Genomic DNA, 15,778 nt, shown 5'->3' on the forward strand with positions numbered 1-15,778 from the left:
AAGTAGAAAGGTATTTTTTTGTTCTACACACTTAAGTCATGATAAGTACATCAAGTCACTTCCTCCATGTCCACAGGCTGGACAGTTACCATTAAACAAACCATACTGCAGATATTGTTCATCTTAAATTAGAATAGAATATGAGCATGTTGTTGCAGTAACATATATGCTAAAGCAGCGGTCCCCAACCCCCGGGCCTCGGACCGGTACCGGTCCGTGAGTCGTTTGGTACCGGGCCGCGAGAGTTGAGGCTCAGGTGTGAAATGTATAGTTTTCAGGGTTTTTATCGGTTTTCAGCGTTATTTTGTTATCGTTTTTCTCGTTTACTCGGTTTTCCTTGGTCTTTTCACGTGTATTATGAATAAATCTTCTTTTTTTCGGTACCGGTACTAGTTTTATTTTGTTGTATTTATCCGCGACACCTTAAAGGTCGGTCCATGAAAATATTGTCGGGCATAAACCGGTCCGTGGAGCAAAAAAGGTTGGGGACCGCTGTGCTAAAGAATTGTGAACACTTGGGCTCTATAGCATTGTGATGCCGTGGTTAGCACTGTTGCCAGAGGGTCAAATCCCTACTGGGGATGCACCAAAAATCAGCCGACCCCCTTTGAGCAAGCACCTGGCAACAGTGGGAATGAAGAACTCCCTTTTAACAGGATGTAACCTCCGACGCAACCAGGCTCAGGGAGGGGCGGTCATCTTCCATGACCAGTTGGGTGTGGCGGGTGGAAAACAGGACAAAAAACACACTGTAGAAGAGAGGCAGAGATTAATAATAAAGTTTGAATGCTGTCTGCAGGTCCTTTAGCGTCCTTAAAGACATGCATGGGTTAGACAAGGTGTTTCGAATATTGCTGGGTTTTTACCATGTAAAGCACTTTGAGGCAACTGTTGTTGTGGATTTCTCACTATATAAATAAAAGTGAACTAAGCTGATGGACTGGCTCTAGCTCCCTGCGACGCTGAGTTGAATAAGTAGAAGAAGATGAGAAAGAGTCAGAGGTTTCCTGTCTTTGATAAGCTTCATTCTTTTCTACTTTACACACGCTTGAGTAATAGTCGGACATGTTGAATGCGATTCAATATCGAGTATCATGTTTCATTTCTCACATCTTTAACGAAGCAGATTTTATGAAAACGGGTTCAGAATTAAGTCATTTCTATCGTGTGTTTACTAGCAGATCCTGACTGGTCCAGCATGAGAACTACCCCGACACACATCAAATCACAAACACAATATCTGTGTTTCTATATCTATGGTAACACTTATATTCAGAGAGCATGAGTCACCCCGGTGTCTGTGTTACAACAATGCTGCACTTTCTCTCCTGTGAACAGTCATTTGGCAAAAGCATCCTCTGAACGACAGGTGTGAGCCTTGCACCTGGTGCAGGTGTCCGTAAGTCAGCGAGAGCTCTGCGTGGGTCCACCCAGATCAGAGAGGAACTGTTCATAAGAGACTGTGGGGTTCTGTCATTCACAACTACATGTTTCCCCTCATTTCATCATGCTGCCATCGTGTCAATGCTTCCAGGCGTATTCAGGCCTGGGCAAAAACACATATTAGGAATATCTTTTTTTTTTCATAATTTTTGCAAAACAAAAAGATGCATTTTTACTGTTAGGTATTGTCCTTTAATTTTACACTCATTCTGCACGATGTTGTCCACTGTTTTGAACCGAAAGCTATCACCCCTATGAAAGACATGAAATACTATAAATACTCCATGAGTCTCTGACTGCATTACAAGCTGACATTATTCAAGAGACTGACGCCTTAAATCCAGTCAGCAGAGGGCCAGTTAAAACAAATCATTACAAAATGATTATAAGGATTTAAATTTTAACCCCATTTCAGCTTCCCAAAATTAATGTTATCTTCATGTCTTTAAAAAATGTTTTTGCCCAGGTCAGTAATCTTAACACCAAGTTAATATACAGTAGTTCGTACACTGCGTGGCATCCTACCCAGTCATATGCTGTCATTAAAGACCCAAACATCATCATATTATGGCACCTAGAGGTAGTTTGAGCGTGCTCCTTAAGCTCAAGTTACCTTTCACCTGAGTAACCAATAAGAAAACAGAAACAGCACACTATCATATGATCCAACAAGAATGTTTTAGAACTGAAGACAGAATATGTGCTTACACAATTTCCTCTCTTTCAATAACACTAAGCCGGTCGTGCTGTTTACTCTCCATCAAAGTCAGAGCTTGGAAGGTATTTTTCTTCTGGAGCAGCTTCCCTGGTGTGACACCTGAGCGATGTAGCGTGGCTGTGTGTCTGTGATACGCCAAGCCAATTTACAGGCTCTGCAGGAGAGCTGTCGCTTCTCATCACAACTCACAACCACAGTACACTTCCTCACCGTGTCCCTGTGTTCCTGCTCTCTGCTCCTGAGCCCTTTGCTAAAATCCTTAACACTTAAAAGTTATAAATGGGGTTGATATGTGTGGTTTCCAATTTTTTTAACTAAATTTAAGAAGGACTAAGGATGAAAAACTGCATTTATTCAGAACCGATCTCTTGTTTTGCTTACTTCCAACTATTTTTGAAGTTAGACACATTTTATGCGCACCTAGCAACGAGCACTGGAAATAAAATCCACCATAGATGCTAAAGTTGTTTTAGATAGTAAGAATGTTGTTTAGGAGACCCAAGTTTTTAATAAATCGTCTTGGCACAGTACAATCCTGCTGCAGCGATAATTACATCTGTCCTGTGTGAGTAAATCATGTGGGCCTGCCGTAACGCAAGCTAATGTATAATGTGCTCGTACGGTCCCTCTCCAAGACGGCAAACATAATCGACTCAAGCACAATACGCGAAGCCCTAGATCCCCGCTTGCTTCCGATCCTCTGTCGTTAACTAATGGTACTAATTAGCAAATTAGCCTTATTATATCCAGGGCAGGAGCCAATTTTAATTGAACAGATTTTTGTTTCAAAAAGGAAAAGACAAAAACGCCCATTCCACCATTAACATGCATTGACAGACAGCACAAAAGCCCTATTGTTTGCATCCAGCTTGGAGAGGCAGCGTGAAAAGCTGGCAGAGTGTTTGCGTGGCGAGCTTGCATCGGTGTGGATTCGTACATGTTTGAGAGAGAAAGGAGAGCGAGAGAGTGTGTTAGCAGCAGGTTGTTTTGTTGTGGCCCAACGGCCCATCGGCCAGCAGATGTCTTCATGCTCCCGAGCCTGGAGCGCCTCTCCTCTGAGCATCCTCTCCAATTGACTCATTTACCCACAAAGCAGGCTGCTCGTTCCCTCCCCACGTAATGAGCTAATTACTGTTTTAATGATTCCGTATATCCTTTTCTCCACTTTTGTTCTTTGTTTTAGGGCTGCTTTTGTACTGCTTGGTAATTTTAAGTGAGAACAGTGCTACAGTGAAGACACACTGTGAAGCCAAGCAATAAGCAGGTCTACCATTTACCCAGAAGGTTTATGTAAACAGTGAAAAGGTTATGTAATTTACCTCCAATGAGGGGTTTCAATGTAGGTCACCACATTATCAATTTATTTACAAAATTGAGCAGTTCCCTCAGAAGATTATGTCTTGAAATTAATTTGTGAAATTAATATTTTTGAACACAGGTTAGTTCAATGCTGCAGTGTTTTTCATTTATAAGAGAATTAGCTACAATTACCTGGCATCCTGTTGTTAAATTGTCCCTGATTAGAAGATTACTAATCTGTTATCTCTAACAGGCAGAGTAAATTTCATTTAACCTGATTAATACAAATAGTACTGTGATTATTATTATTAATATGCAAGATATTTACTACAAGGCTGCACAACTGCTTAAATTATCAGGATGTGTGTGTGTGTGATATAGGCTATATTTCAAGGCAGTGATAACGTTGCCTTGAAATCTAGATTATTGAAATGTAACGTTCTTTAAAATGTGCACCGCATAGAAGATTGTGTGCCTGTGTGAGTTCCTGTTTTTGCAAGGAAGCAAGAGAAAAGGAGAAACAACCCTGACAGTCGAGTCAAAGTCAGAGAGTTTGTAGTGTTTTCAAGAGGAACGAGGCGTCGCTGGCCAGCTGTTGCTCAATAAGCCGTCGCCCCTGTCCATTAGGCCAGAGGAGTTAATAAGACATGAGACAGGCCAGACCCAAGTGAGGAATGAAGGTCATTGAGTCACTAAGCAGACTGCATCCATCCAAGAGGGCCAACGTTTCATACAGCCCACAGGTTTCCAAAGCCCAGCTCACAGACAGACACACACACACACACAAAGCCTGCCTGGTTCTTAAACAACACACAAATAGTAGTTTACCCCAGATGACTGCAATGGCTGTAGCTCGCAGGCTGAAATTATTACGAAAGCAGAACATCTCCCCAAACCTAACCCTTTTAGACAGAGCACACCCTCCGACTAACACGCTGCCATTCCACCCGACCTGTTAGCACTTAACAGGTTGACCCCAGCCACAAAGACAGCATTCACAATTTCACGCCTAGTTTAACATTCAGTTGTGCTTTTGTGTTTTCCCATCGCATAGAAACACGACTAATCATCGTCACCTCTCTCGCTCACCATCGTTCAAATGCCAAACCATTACACTGACAGAACTCTTGATCATTTCCTGCCATCTCAAGTGTTCTCTTAATCGAGTTAACACAAATTAAGGAGCGTAGAACCTGAAAATAAATTCTCATTTACCTCCATCGTAATAAACCATCGATGTGGTGTCATAAATTGTATACACACATGCAAGATTACGATTTGCAATTGTGTAGCATTGCGGCTAAGCTATCATACTAGTATGGCCTAGAGCAATGCTGTGCTAACACACTGCCTGCCCTTAGTGTTATGTTTGCAACGGTAATCCTGAACTGTGACCAGTCAACTGCTGTGTAAGAATTAAATGGTCGCACCTACAGTAATATTAACGTGCCCGATTGCAGGGCTACGATGAGGCCTACGAAGAAGCTCAGTGGCCGACTGAGCGAGTGCAGAGCATACTGATTGTACTGTAGATTCACTGATTAACTGATGATAGCATTTTCTGGTGGGGCTCCTCAGTGTAATGGACCAACTATAGATGGGTTTGTTTGTTCTTGAGTGAGGAGGGCCATGCAGTTCCTGCAGGGACTTAACATTAGTTCCATTGAGTGAGTCGACCATCTGCCCACCATTAACCCCAGAACCCTCCTTCTCTTTACAGGCTGGACAATTTGCTTAATATGGCCTATGGCGTAAAGAGGTAATTAAAAACTTCACCCAATGCCAGATGTCCATGTTGACTCAGTGATTTTTCAATATCCTTTTTTTCTGTTTGTTTTTATTATTTATTTTGTATTATTTTTTTTCCTTGCATTTTTGCAATCACTTTGCATTTGCAAATTCGTTCAAGGTCAACTGCATTCTTGGTTCTTTGATTTGTTTGTATGTTTTTCCCCTCGTCAGCTTCAGTTGGCTTTAAAACCTTCCCAACCACTCAAAGTGTAAAAAAACAAAAAAAAAACAATCAGCCTTGTTTTCAGTGGTGATGAATTTGCTTTGTTTTGATTATGAAAGTGCTGGTGTTGTTTGGATTGTTTTGGGTTGTTTCAACAGATTTTGTTCTCTGGTGTAAAACTTCTCATTTCTAGGTGTGTTGGTTTTATTTCTACTGGATTCAGGTTCTCCTGCCTTGTCGCCATAAATCTAGAGCTTGATCTCCCTTTAGGGTCAAATTTTAAATTTGTCACTGTGAATGTATGTTAGAATCAAACATTATGTGAGTCAGATACAACCTATGACAAAATGAAAATTTTGCACACATTCTTGGTAGTGCTAATAGAATTCAAGAAAAGTTTAGCTAGGACTTCTGATAAGGCTAGATGAACCTGGATCCCTGCTGGAAACAGGAAATGCTGTTTCACTGCAGACAGTTCCAGCTTTGCTCGGCACTGCTCTGCTCAAACTCCTTTCCTTCGCCTCCATGTTTCATTTTGCTTTCTCACCAGCATAGGTGTTACATAACCCAGAGCAGCAGCCACTGTGGTGATAGATGATCCATGTGCTGACGGTGGCACCTTGCATGTTGCAAGCACAGGGGGCATCATCAGTCAGTCAGCTTAGAAACTCAAACAGAACCCAAGGTTTAGCTCGAGAGATATTTTCTCTTTGCGAGTTCCTCTAAAAACCTGTAATTTTGTCAAACAAGATCATGTTTTTGCAGAATAACACTCTCATAGTGATGCAATATGACATTCAAACGTTTAACGCTCTCCAGTAAGCACTTTACCCTCAATCCGAGTCTTTACATCATTTTTTTAAAAGGTGAAAATAGGTGTCTGATTTAGCGGTCCTGATTGCAAAGCATGTCATCAAGTTGCAAGTGTTTTTCAGTGATTTGAAAGGAAAGAGGAGGAAAGTGTTAAGAGCTGGAAATGGTTTAGCTTTAGAAAGGACAGAATAGATATCTGGTCAGCTACACAGTTGCTATGCAACCCGTGGTCTGGTCTGTAACATTGGTTGGTGCTCGGTCCCACTCTGGTGGGTATGCTTGCATACACGCTTACACCCATACGCACACATACATACAGGCACACTCATTTCCACCTTCACAAATCCAGTGTAAGCTAGCCTTCATTTAGCCAGAAACCTGACGTTGTCCAGCTTAAATTTACAATTGGCATGAAGTTTTTTTAAACATAAGAGAGGCCTGAGTGTGGCTGAGCATGTCAGACAGTGAGGCCTTTTAAGATTCATCCGAAAGGATCCTCTCAACAAGAAAGGGAGGCCACATGATTTGGTGTCTATTATAACCTAGTTTCTTGTTGCAAGAGTCTTGTGGTGGTAGGTAATTTAAAAAAAAATAGATCAAAATATTGCAGATTTACAACTATGAGTCCATGTCATTTTAATTATACACACTAATTTGATCTAAATCTCAAAAGTGTAATTGCTGCAAAGAGCTCCTTACAGTTGCTAACCTGAGGCAAGTATTAGCATCCGAAACAACCGCAAGCAAACTCTGTATGACCAAAGTCATGCAGGAAGGTCGTAGTGATTGACCACATATAGTCACTGGAAACTGGAGGCTCTGGGCCCCGAGCAGCAAGCAGCGCTATCGATCAGTGCCACGAGCTCTGGAGTAGAACAGATCAGAACGCTCTGCAGGAGGGGAGAAGGGGGAGGAATACACTTTGTACCTTAATGCCACTGGGCTGTAAAGTGCTTCCATTTTCCATTTAGTTTGCTCCCTCTTCCCTCCCTCCTTTTCCTTAAGAAAGCAGCCATCTCTGAGACAGCTGCAGCAAAGCGGAAATCTCAATTAAAGCACTCCCAATAATGCCTATAGTCGTTTCTTGAAGAGAGGTGGCATAAGAAATGAACCTTTTTATCTCATTTACCTTTTATTTAAAGGTGGGGGTATTTTTTTTCTCCTCTTCCTTTCCTTTGAGCGGAAAGGCAATTAAGTGAAGTCAACTGAGGATTCAAATCTCTTGCATCACAAGAAAAAGGAGAAGATTATGAGGCGAACGAGAACAGATTTAGCAGGCTGGTGCATGATCTTTCATGAATTTCTAGCAACAGTTTAATTCAGCGACTTCCTGCAATTTAACACCTAAAGGAGCCACTCAGGGGCACAAAGAGAAAACCTTCATCTGCATCTCCTTCAGCAGAAATACAGCGTAGCGCACACAGCGCCGTCATCATTCCAGACAGGAGACTTTTCAGAGCCAAAGAGTTCTTGGAGGATTTAGTGGCAGCTTAGCAAACGAATGCAGACTGCCCCGACATATTTGCACATACGTTCGTACAGAGTACTTGCATGTTTAGCTGATATGGTGTGGTTTGGCTTTGAGATCAGTGGCTTGACCAGAATATTTGGCTGTAGAGAGTAGCGTGCGATTCAGGCGAGGATCATGGCAGGACCTTTTTGTTTTTCACTGGTTAGGGCGATTTCATGTACAGCAGATGCAGACACTGTTTCTCCGTGTGCCTCAACTTGCCCAGCTAACGCTTGCCGTTTTCTCTTCTTCCTCCCAACTGTGCCTCTCCTCTCAGGTTTTCACCTATCACTATTGACAGCATGACCAGCCTGGTTGGCATGAACATCCCCGGGCACACGGGCACCGGTTGGTGCATCTTTGTGTACAACCTGTCCCCAGATTCAGACGAAAGCGTGCTCTGGCAGCTGTTTGGGCCGTTCGGCGCAGTCAACAACGTCAAGGTGATCCGTGACTTCAACACCAACAAGTGCAAAGGCTTCGGCTTCGTCACCATGACAAATTACGACGAGGCGGCAATGGCCATCGCCAGTCTCAACGGCTACAGGTTGGGCGACCGCGTCTTGCAAGTCTCCTTCAAGACTAACAAGACACACAAGTCCTGAACTTTACCAGGTAGAAGCAGTTGCCCCGCGACTTTGTCTGCTCCAAAATTGCCCCCAACCCCCCCTACCCCCACCTCCACCCATCCCTTAGCCCCTTCAGTCACTACCACTACCACCCTACTACAGCCATCCAACACAGCAAACTCCAACCGGAACATAAAGCAACCAACAAACCATCAAGCAAATTGAACTAGAAATGGCTTATATTATAACTTTGGACCTATAAGCCAACGTTGCCTAAGTATTACAAAAATGAAATGATGAAAACGTTCACGAGTTTTGGGGAGTTCCTGCGATAATGCAGGCTTCTCTTTGTTGTATATTCTTTCCGTTTCTTGTGGTTGTTATAATGTTTTTTCTCTTCTGTGTAAAACAGTAGCAAATCCCTGTATCCCCTTATTTCAGAGAAGAGAACGTCCTCTTTCGATTGGAGCCTTTTCTCTGTCTTGATTCAGGATTTGTTTTTCTTTTGTAAATCCGGATCCACTGTCGGTAGTATTATATACCTCCCCGTCTAGTAAACGGGAGGCGGCTCTTTTTTAAATTGGTGAACCATTCATTCATTTTTAGCGTGTATTTCAAAGCGTCCCCTTACCGATTACAAACGGGATTCCACGGGATCCCGGTAACTCTGATGTAGAAAAAAAATGAATTTCTAACATTGTTTTTGTTTTGTATCGCAAACAAAACATAATGTCTTTCCTCACTTGGGGTTCAGGGAGATGGGGCAAGGGAGGGGATGGGTTAGCTTTGCTGATGACACGTTCAGTAATTTAAGAAAAAAAAAAATAACACTGTTGCCAAAGAGAAGATCTCTTTGCTTGGAAAAAAAAAAAAACACGTTTAGAAAAAGATAAAAATAAATAGAAAGATCTATTTTTATAAATGATAATTAAAATAATAATTATTGAAGAATTTTTACAAGAATCTGGATTTGAAAAAAAGAGAAAAATATTTTGACTGGCTAACTAGGGGGGGCCGGGGCGGGTGGGAGGGGGCACCACCTTGTCTTGTCGTTCTGCCGTGGTACTTTATAGGATCGGAGGTTGTTTTTTGGGGAATCCAAGTTGGTAGCGATTTTGTAGATGGAAGGTTTTGTGAAAAAAGGATGCAATCTGAGGCAGGTGATTTTGGTAATTTTTCACACATGTACTAGTGCATAATTATTCAGCGATACCCAAAAGGGAAGGGAGAGGGGTCTTTCCGAGGCCTAACCGTCCTCACAGTCCAGAGCCCAAAGCAAGAAGACCCTTTGTCCGCTTGTTTTCCTGTTTTTGTCATCAGTCGATATGGGATCTCAGTAAATAGATATATACACATCTATCCATTTAGAAGCATACTATACATTATCTATATCATTTTCTTCGCTCTTACATTTGAGAAGAACTTCCTTTTAGCGATCAACAGTAGGTGCTATACTACATTATTCACATATCTTAAATATCCAAGTTTGTTGTTCTATGTGTTGTTTAAAGAAAAAAAACTACTTTGATGTTGGCATTGAATTGAGCTGCTGTTCTTTGTTTAATATTTGTTTAATGTTGGCCCAGAAATCTGGTGAGACTATTTCTTTACTGAATAATCAGATTTGACTAAATCGGGCCTTGTAAGAATCACTGAACAAATTTTTTATTTGTTTTTGGGGTTGTTTTTTTTTTTTTGTTGGTTTGCTGACTTTTAGGTTACTTGCTGAGCGTGAAACGTTTGTCAAAACTTAATGATGATTAGCTAGTTCCGTTAGTCTAGATATTTGTTTCCTTAAAAAGGATCTATGACAACTGTGTCTTTATTTGCTGTGTACAAATAGATGATATATATAAATATATATATAGTCTACATTTGTTTTACAATATCTACTGTACTATCTGAGTTGTCACTGTTCTTTTGTTCGTTTGAGCTTGTCTTTTTCATATGACAATTTATTATGAAGTGGTGGTTCAGTTACTTAGAAAAACTTGTGAGGAAACTGTTCAATTGTTGTCATGTTGCTTGTGGAGAAAAAAAATTGGATTAACTTTTTAGTTAACTACCGCGGCAAAAGAAACCGAACAAAAGCTTAGAGTATAAACGTGTTGGTTTAACGGTTTGTTTCCTTATCTATTTTTGAAACTATTTATTTTTCTATTTATTTGTATTTATTCTATATTTATGATTCATTAATTTATCTGTGTATTTATGTATTTATTTGTTTGTTTCATTGTCTGTGTATTTGCGTGATTCTGGTACAGGGAGGGGGGCGTTTCTGAGCAAAAGGGAACAAAGCGACTAGTGGAGAGGCTCTTCCAGTAGTCCACTGCACTGAGAGAACTTTTAGTACGTTTGTGCTTTGTACCAATATATCAAAATTACAATATAAAAAAAATCTAAAAGTCAAGAAAACTGAAAAAAATGTCTGGAGGGTCGGGGGACGCTCTTCCCTTATTACTAGAAACAGTTACTCGCTATGCATAACCTAGTTAATAGTTCAATTTGCTATTGCTTTTTTCTTGTCTTGTTAAAATGAAATCTTTAGATCTTTTTCAATAAAGTTTAGTCTTAATAGAATGTTATAAACAGTCGTTCTGGTTCAATATAACCTGTGATAAGTTTGTGTAGTTCTAATAAGCCACTCCGTCCACACCCTCCCTCCACTTACTACCGCTTTGTGATGAAACCTTATGCAAAAATGTGGGTCTGAAAGCATAGTTTTCCGTTTCGGTTAGCATTTTGTATGACATTCAGCTCTCGGAGGCTCGGGCAGACAGACATTAAAAATTGTTGTTCGAGGGTCATTCATTGCACTGGACTAAATCGGTCAAAGAGTCAGAACTTATTTTTAAGAATGTTCATCATGTTTTCAAATGACGTACCAACAAATCTTTGAGAAATTGTTACCATTGCACACCAACTGTTCTTTCCAGCAGTTGTTGCTATACATAAGAAGTACTCTGGAGGTATAAAAAGGGATTGTACCGATTCTATATTTTATATACTCTAATATGATATATATTATATATTTTGAAAGGTGAAAGGTAGGGGGAATGGTTCCAGAAGTATAAATATAAGAAATTGGATTTTTTTTGTTTGTTGTTAAGACTTGAAAACATGAAGGAGGTGTGCGGAGAGCATTTGAAACACTCAGACGCATGCTCGCATAGTACATCCTCCTCTCTCACACCTCACTCATCTGACAAGCTGGGTCATTTAATATCATTACCATTATCCAACCGTCATCTTTGCCATCCTGTTGCTTAATGTTCGAAAATGTCATGACAGCAACAAACCAACCAACCAACCAGACCCCTTCATGCTCCCCGCTGCAGTCGGGAGCTTGAATTATGCAACGACCCCAGTAGAATGTTCTGATGTGTGAACTTATTTCCTACACTGTATGACTTTTGAACTCTTACGATGCGTGCCTGTGTTCCGCCTAAACCCTGTGTGCACGTGCGTGTGTGTGCGTGTGTGTGTGCGTGCGCGCGCATTTGTGCATGTTCGTATGCATGTTCCTTTAAGTAACTGTGTGCGTGTTGTGTGTTTGTCCACATGCGTTTGTTAGTGTGGAGTACATCCATGTGTGTATGTACAGTATATACATATGTTCAGTGTCTGTGCTTTCCTCTTTGTTTTTTTTGTTGTTTTTTAATTAATTTCTTGGCACATATATATACAGATGTGTGTGTGCCTGAGTGCACCTGCGCGCGCAAGTGACTGAGACAGCTCAGAATGTGTGTGCGAATGCGTGTGCATGTCAGGGTGTTTGAAACATGGGGCTGCGTCACCTCGCTCTATGCCCAACCCCTATGGCTCACACCATCCCCTGTAGCGCCTTATAGTGGCAGCCTGCCAGTAGGAACAACGCAGCCAGTAGTGGAGGAGGGAAGGTGAACAGAGGAACTAGGCTCTTCTTGTCAGTTTTCATTTTCCTCCTGAGACGTGTTTGTTTACTATCTGAAAAATCTATAAATGAAATCTTTAAAGACAAAAAAGACGAAAAAATGTTCACAGGGCCCCATGACCGCGGCTCTCTCTACTCTCTCCTGCTTATGTTATTACTTAACAATTATCAATGATGATTATTATGATTATTATTGCTATTATTCTTAGTATTCTTATTCTTATTATTAATCCAATTACTGCGATGAATGACTTCATGTTATCCTTGCTAGTTTAGGTCATTTCTGAAACTGGAAACAAAATAAAAATCTTGCTGTAAATGTTTGTTTTTTCTTTTTCATAAAACTGTTGTGTTTGAATTATTTGTACTTTTGAATGTTGGGACAATAAAATGAGGTGTTAAGAGCTCTGATGTTTCATTTTTCCTCACATCCCTTCAAGGTAGGAAATCCTTTTGTGATTAATACTGTGAAAGGGTCTAACTTGAGGATGAGATGTCCAAGTGTCATCTGTGACTAAAAACTAGAAATAATCGTTAAAAATTCAAAGTAATAAGTCAGCTAGGTCAAATCAACTCTAGCTTTCGTGCAGGACTCAAACCCCAGTCTTCTGCGTGAAAGTCCTTTGTTGCTCTTTTTACTAGGCCTCCTCCATCTGTCACAGTGTATGAAGTTCATCATCCTATATCATCTTAAATGTAAAAATAATTTACTCGTTTCAATTGTTTGTATCTGTTTATCAACCTTTGTTTTTGTGGTTAGAGCTACATTTATTATGCATTTTAATAGTCAGTGTTCTTATTCAAACATTTAAAATCTTTTGGCAAATTCTACTTTGCATTGCTTAGCCTGACAGTGAGGTTTTTAAATGTGCCAATTTGCTGCTTTGAACAGCGCTTTATCCTTGAAAACTAATTTTTATCTCGGGTTCAGGGAAACTTGAGGCCATTTGCATTTTCTTTAACTGAATAAGTAACTCCCAAAAAGATAGTTTCTGTCCACGTGGACGTAGCATGTTCAGTGGGAGAAATGTTTCATCACTCATTAGTCTCTGCTGACTGCAGGTTTCTCCAGCCTTATAAACAGCACCTTTACACAATGACTGAAACTAGCGCCACTGGCAAACAACGTGAGTTCAGTTTCTTGATCATTAATATGTAAATTGTCATATCGTTGATCAACAACCACTGATCTATGACAACTGAGACAAATCCTAGTAGTGTAACTGATCACAGAAACAGCAATTCCAAACCCAATACTTATGAGCCCCTGAAACAAGACCAAGGAAGCGGTAACAGGAAGAGGGTGACGATTGCCTGAAGCAGTTAGAACAGGACAATACTGACCAGACTTCATACCACAGGCACACCCAGGGGAATCTACACCAAGTCTATATGGTTTGCCAAAGATAGAAACACGGCCAACGTTTAAGACCAAATGTCTGCATGATCAACTCGGTCACCTATAACATCTCAAAGTTGCAGGCTTCAATCTTCAACCCCATTGGTAGGCAACTCTGAACACGACATCCAGAACACTTTGGATTTTGTTGAGAAGGTGAGAGATGTCATGATGGAGGCAGATGAACTACATTGCTACAAGCAGAAACACTGGTGTGCCACGGGTTCTCCAGTTTCACCCATCGTGGCAAACGTACATGGAAGAAGTGGAATAGAGGGCTTTGCTATCCCACCCTGGAACACCACTAAGTCATTGGTTCAGGTTTGCAGATGACACATGGGTGAAAGTCAAATCTCAGGATGTACCACAATTCACTGATCACATTAACTCAATGGGACAACACATCAAATTCACCAGGGAGGATATGAAAAGTGGCAGGTTAGCCTTGTTAGACTGTGAGATTTCCATCAGTAATGGGGGACATCTAAAAGCTGATGTGTACTGGAAACCAGTGCATACGGATCAGAATTTAAGGTTTGACTCTCATCATCCACTGAAGCATAAACTGAGTGTCATCAGGACTCTTTAACATAGAGCGAACACCATCCCCACAGACACAGCGGCTAGGGAAGCGGAAGAACGTCACATCAAGAAGGCTCTTGAGTAAATGTGGTTATCCCAGCTGGACATTTGTCAAAGCTGGGAAGGCGCCTAAAGAAAGCTCCAGGCGATCCGGGAGTGAAGGAAAACCGCTGCCCAAGCAAAAACCCGTAGTGATCCCGTATGTGTCAGGAGTATCGGAGCAGTTGAGACGCATTTTTTCCAAACGCCACGTCTCTGTGGCTTCTAAACCCCAAAACATGCTGCACCAAAAAATGGTCCATCCCAAGGATCGGGTCCCCCGACACAAACAGAGTAACATAGTGTACACTGTTAAGTGCCAGGAGGATTGCCAGGATTTATACATCGGGGAAACCAAACAACCTCTGGTGAAGTGGGTGGCACAACACAGAAGAGCTACCTCGTCAGGTCAGGACTCTGCAGTCTATTCACACCTACAGGCCAGCGGACACTCTTTCAATGATGAGGATGTACACATCTTGGACAGGGAGGAACGCTGGTTTGAGCGCGGAGTCAAGGAGGCCATTTATGTGAAAAGGGAAAGATGATCTCTGAATCGAGGAGGGGGCCTAAGGGTACATCTTTCACCATCATACAATGCTGTGATTGCAGCCATTCTCCAACTCTGTGAATGGCACTTGTGGCCATTGATCAATGGTCTTTGATTTGACAATTTGCATATTAATGATCAGGAAACTGATCTCCCAGCCCATTGTTCATCAGTGGTGCTAGTTTCACTTATTGTGCAAATGTACTGTTTATAAGGTTGGAGAAACCTGCAGTCAGCTAAGAATGAGGAAGTCAGTCGGATGAGTGAGGAAACGTTTCTCCCACTGAAAACGCTACATCGAGATGAACAGAATTAATTTTTTGGGATTTCCTGGATGATTGATCATGCATCATGAACAAGTAATTACTTATAAGACCGCTCTTCAAATTATCAGAAACAGTAGTTGAAGCCCTGGTGTTTTATTCTTCTTTTATCCCCTCTAACATGAGTCAAAGAGCTAAAATTAGTTTTACCAGACAACAGACCGGCAACAGTAAATCACAGATTTAATCTGTGTTCACTGTGACCTTTCAGCTACTCAGGGACAGTCACAACTATGAGGTAGTAACACTGCAGACATAAAACGCAGCGCTGATCTCAGTCAGGCCTGTAAGGTGCAGCTATAGGACAAGAGGGAGGAATGAGGTGTAGCCACATCAGTGAGATTATACTGCCCCCTGTATCTCCACTAGAGTGCCTTTGTGGCACTGTGCTCCTCCTCACATAGTCAGCATACTGTGTAATTTACAAAGAAAATGTAGTAATAAAAAAGTTTTGTGCTTTACATGGTTCGAACTGGGATTAAAAACATTTCAGAGGTGAAATGAACAAAATAAAATCAATTTTAAATAATGCAAAATCCATGACCAGCACTCAAGGTAGAAAGTACGAGATAAGCCTTGTGAGTCGTTCAGAAGATTCTACAGTTTTTCTTGATTAAGTTGACTGCTGCATCACAGCATGACTGTGACTGAAAACTGAAAAATATT

The 15,778-nt window shown here is 41.2% G+C and overlaps 1 protein-coding gene across 10 annotated transcripts in view; it reads left to right on the forward strand.

Moving 5' to 3' along the window:
- elavl4 (ELAV like neuron-specific RNA binding protein 4) overlaps nt 1–12,619 on the forward strand; it is a 76,443-nt gene extending 63,824 nt beyond the window's left edge. For 8 of the 10 annotated variants that reach the window (XM_087835796.1, XM_087835797.1, XM_087835804.1 and 5 more), the window contains 2 exons: nt 5,181–5,219; nt 8,015–12,619. In XM_087835796.1, the coding sequence (XP_087691922.1) occupies nt 5,181–5,219; nt 8,015–8,342 (367 nt within the window). In that variant the 3' untranslated portion in view covers nt 8,343–12,619. The remainder of the gene's footprint in view (nt 1–5,180; nt 5,220–8,014) is intronic. The other 2 variants (XM_087835799.1, XM_087835800.1) reach the window with 1 other exon arrangement.
- Nucleotides 12,620–15,778: the final 3,159 nt, after the last annotated feature.

Source organism: Neolamprologus brichardi, chromosome 23 (genome assembly GCF_056152115.1).
Source record: "Neolamprologus brichardi isolate AB-2024 chromosome 23, ASM5615211v1, whole genome shotgun sequence".
NCBI lineage: Eukaryota > Metazoa > Chordata > Actinopteri > Cichliformes > Cichlidae > Neolamprologus > Neolamprologus brichardi.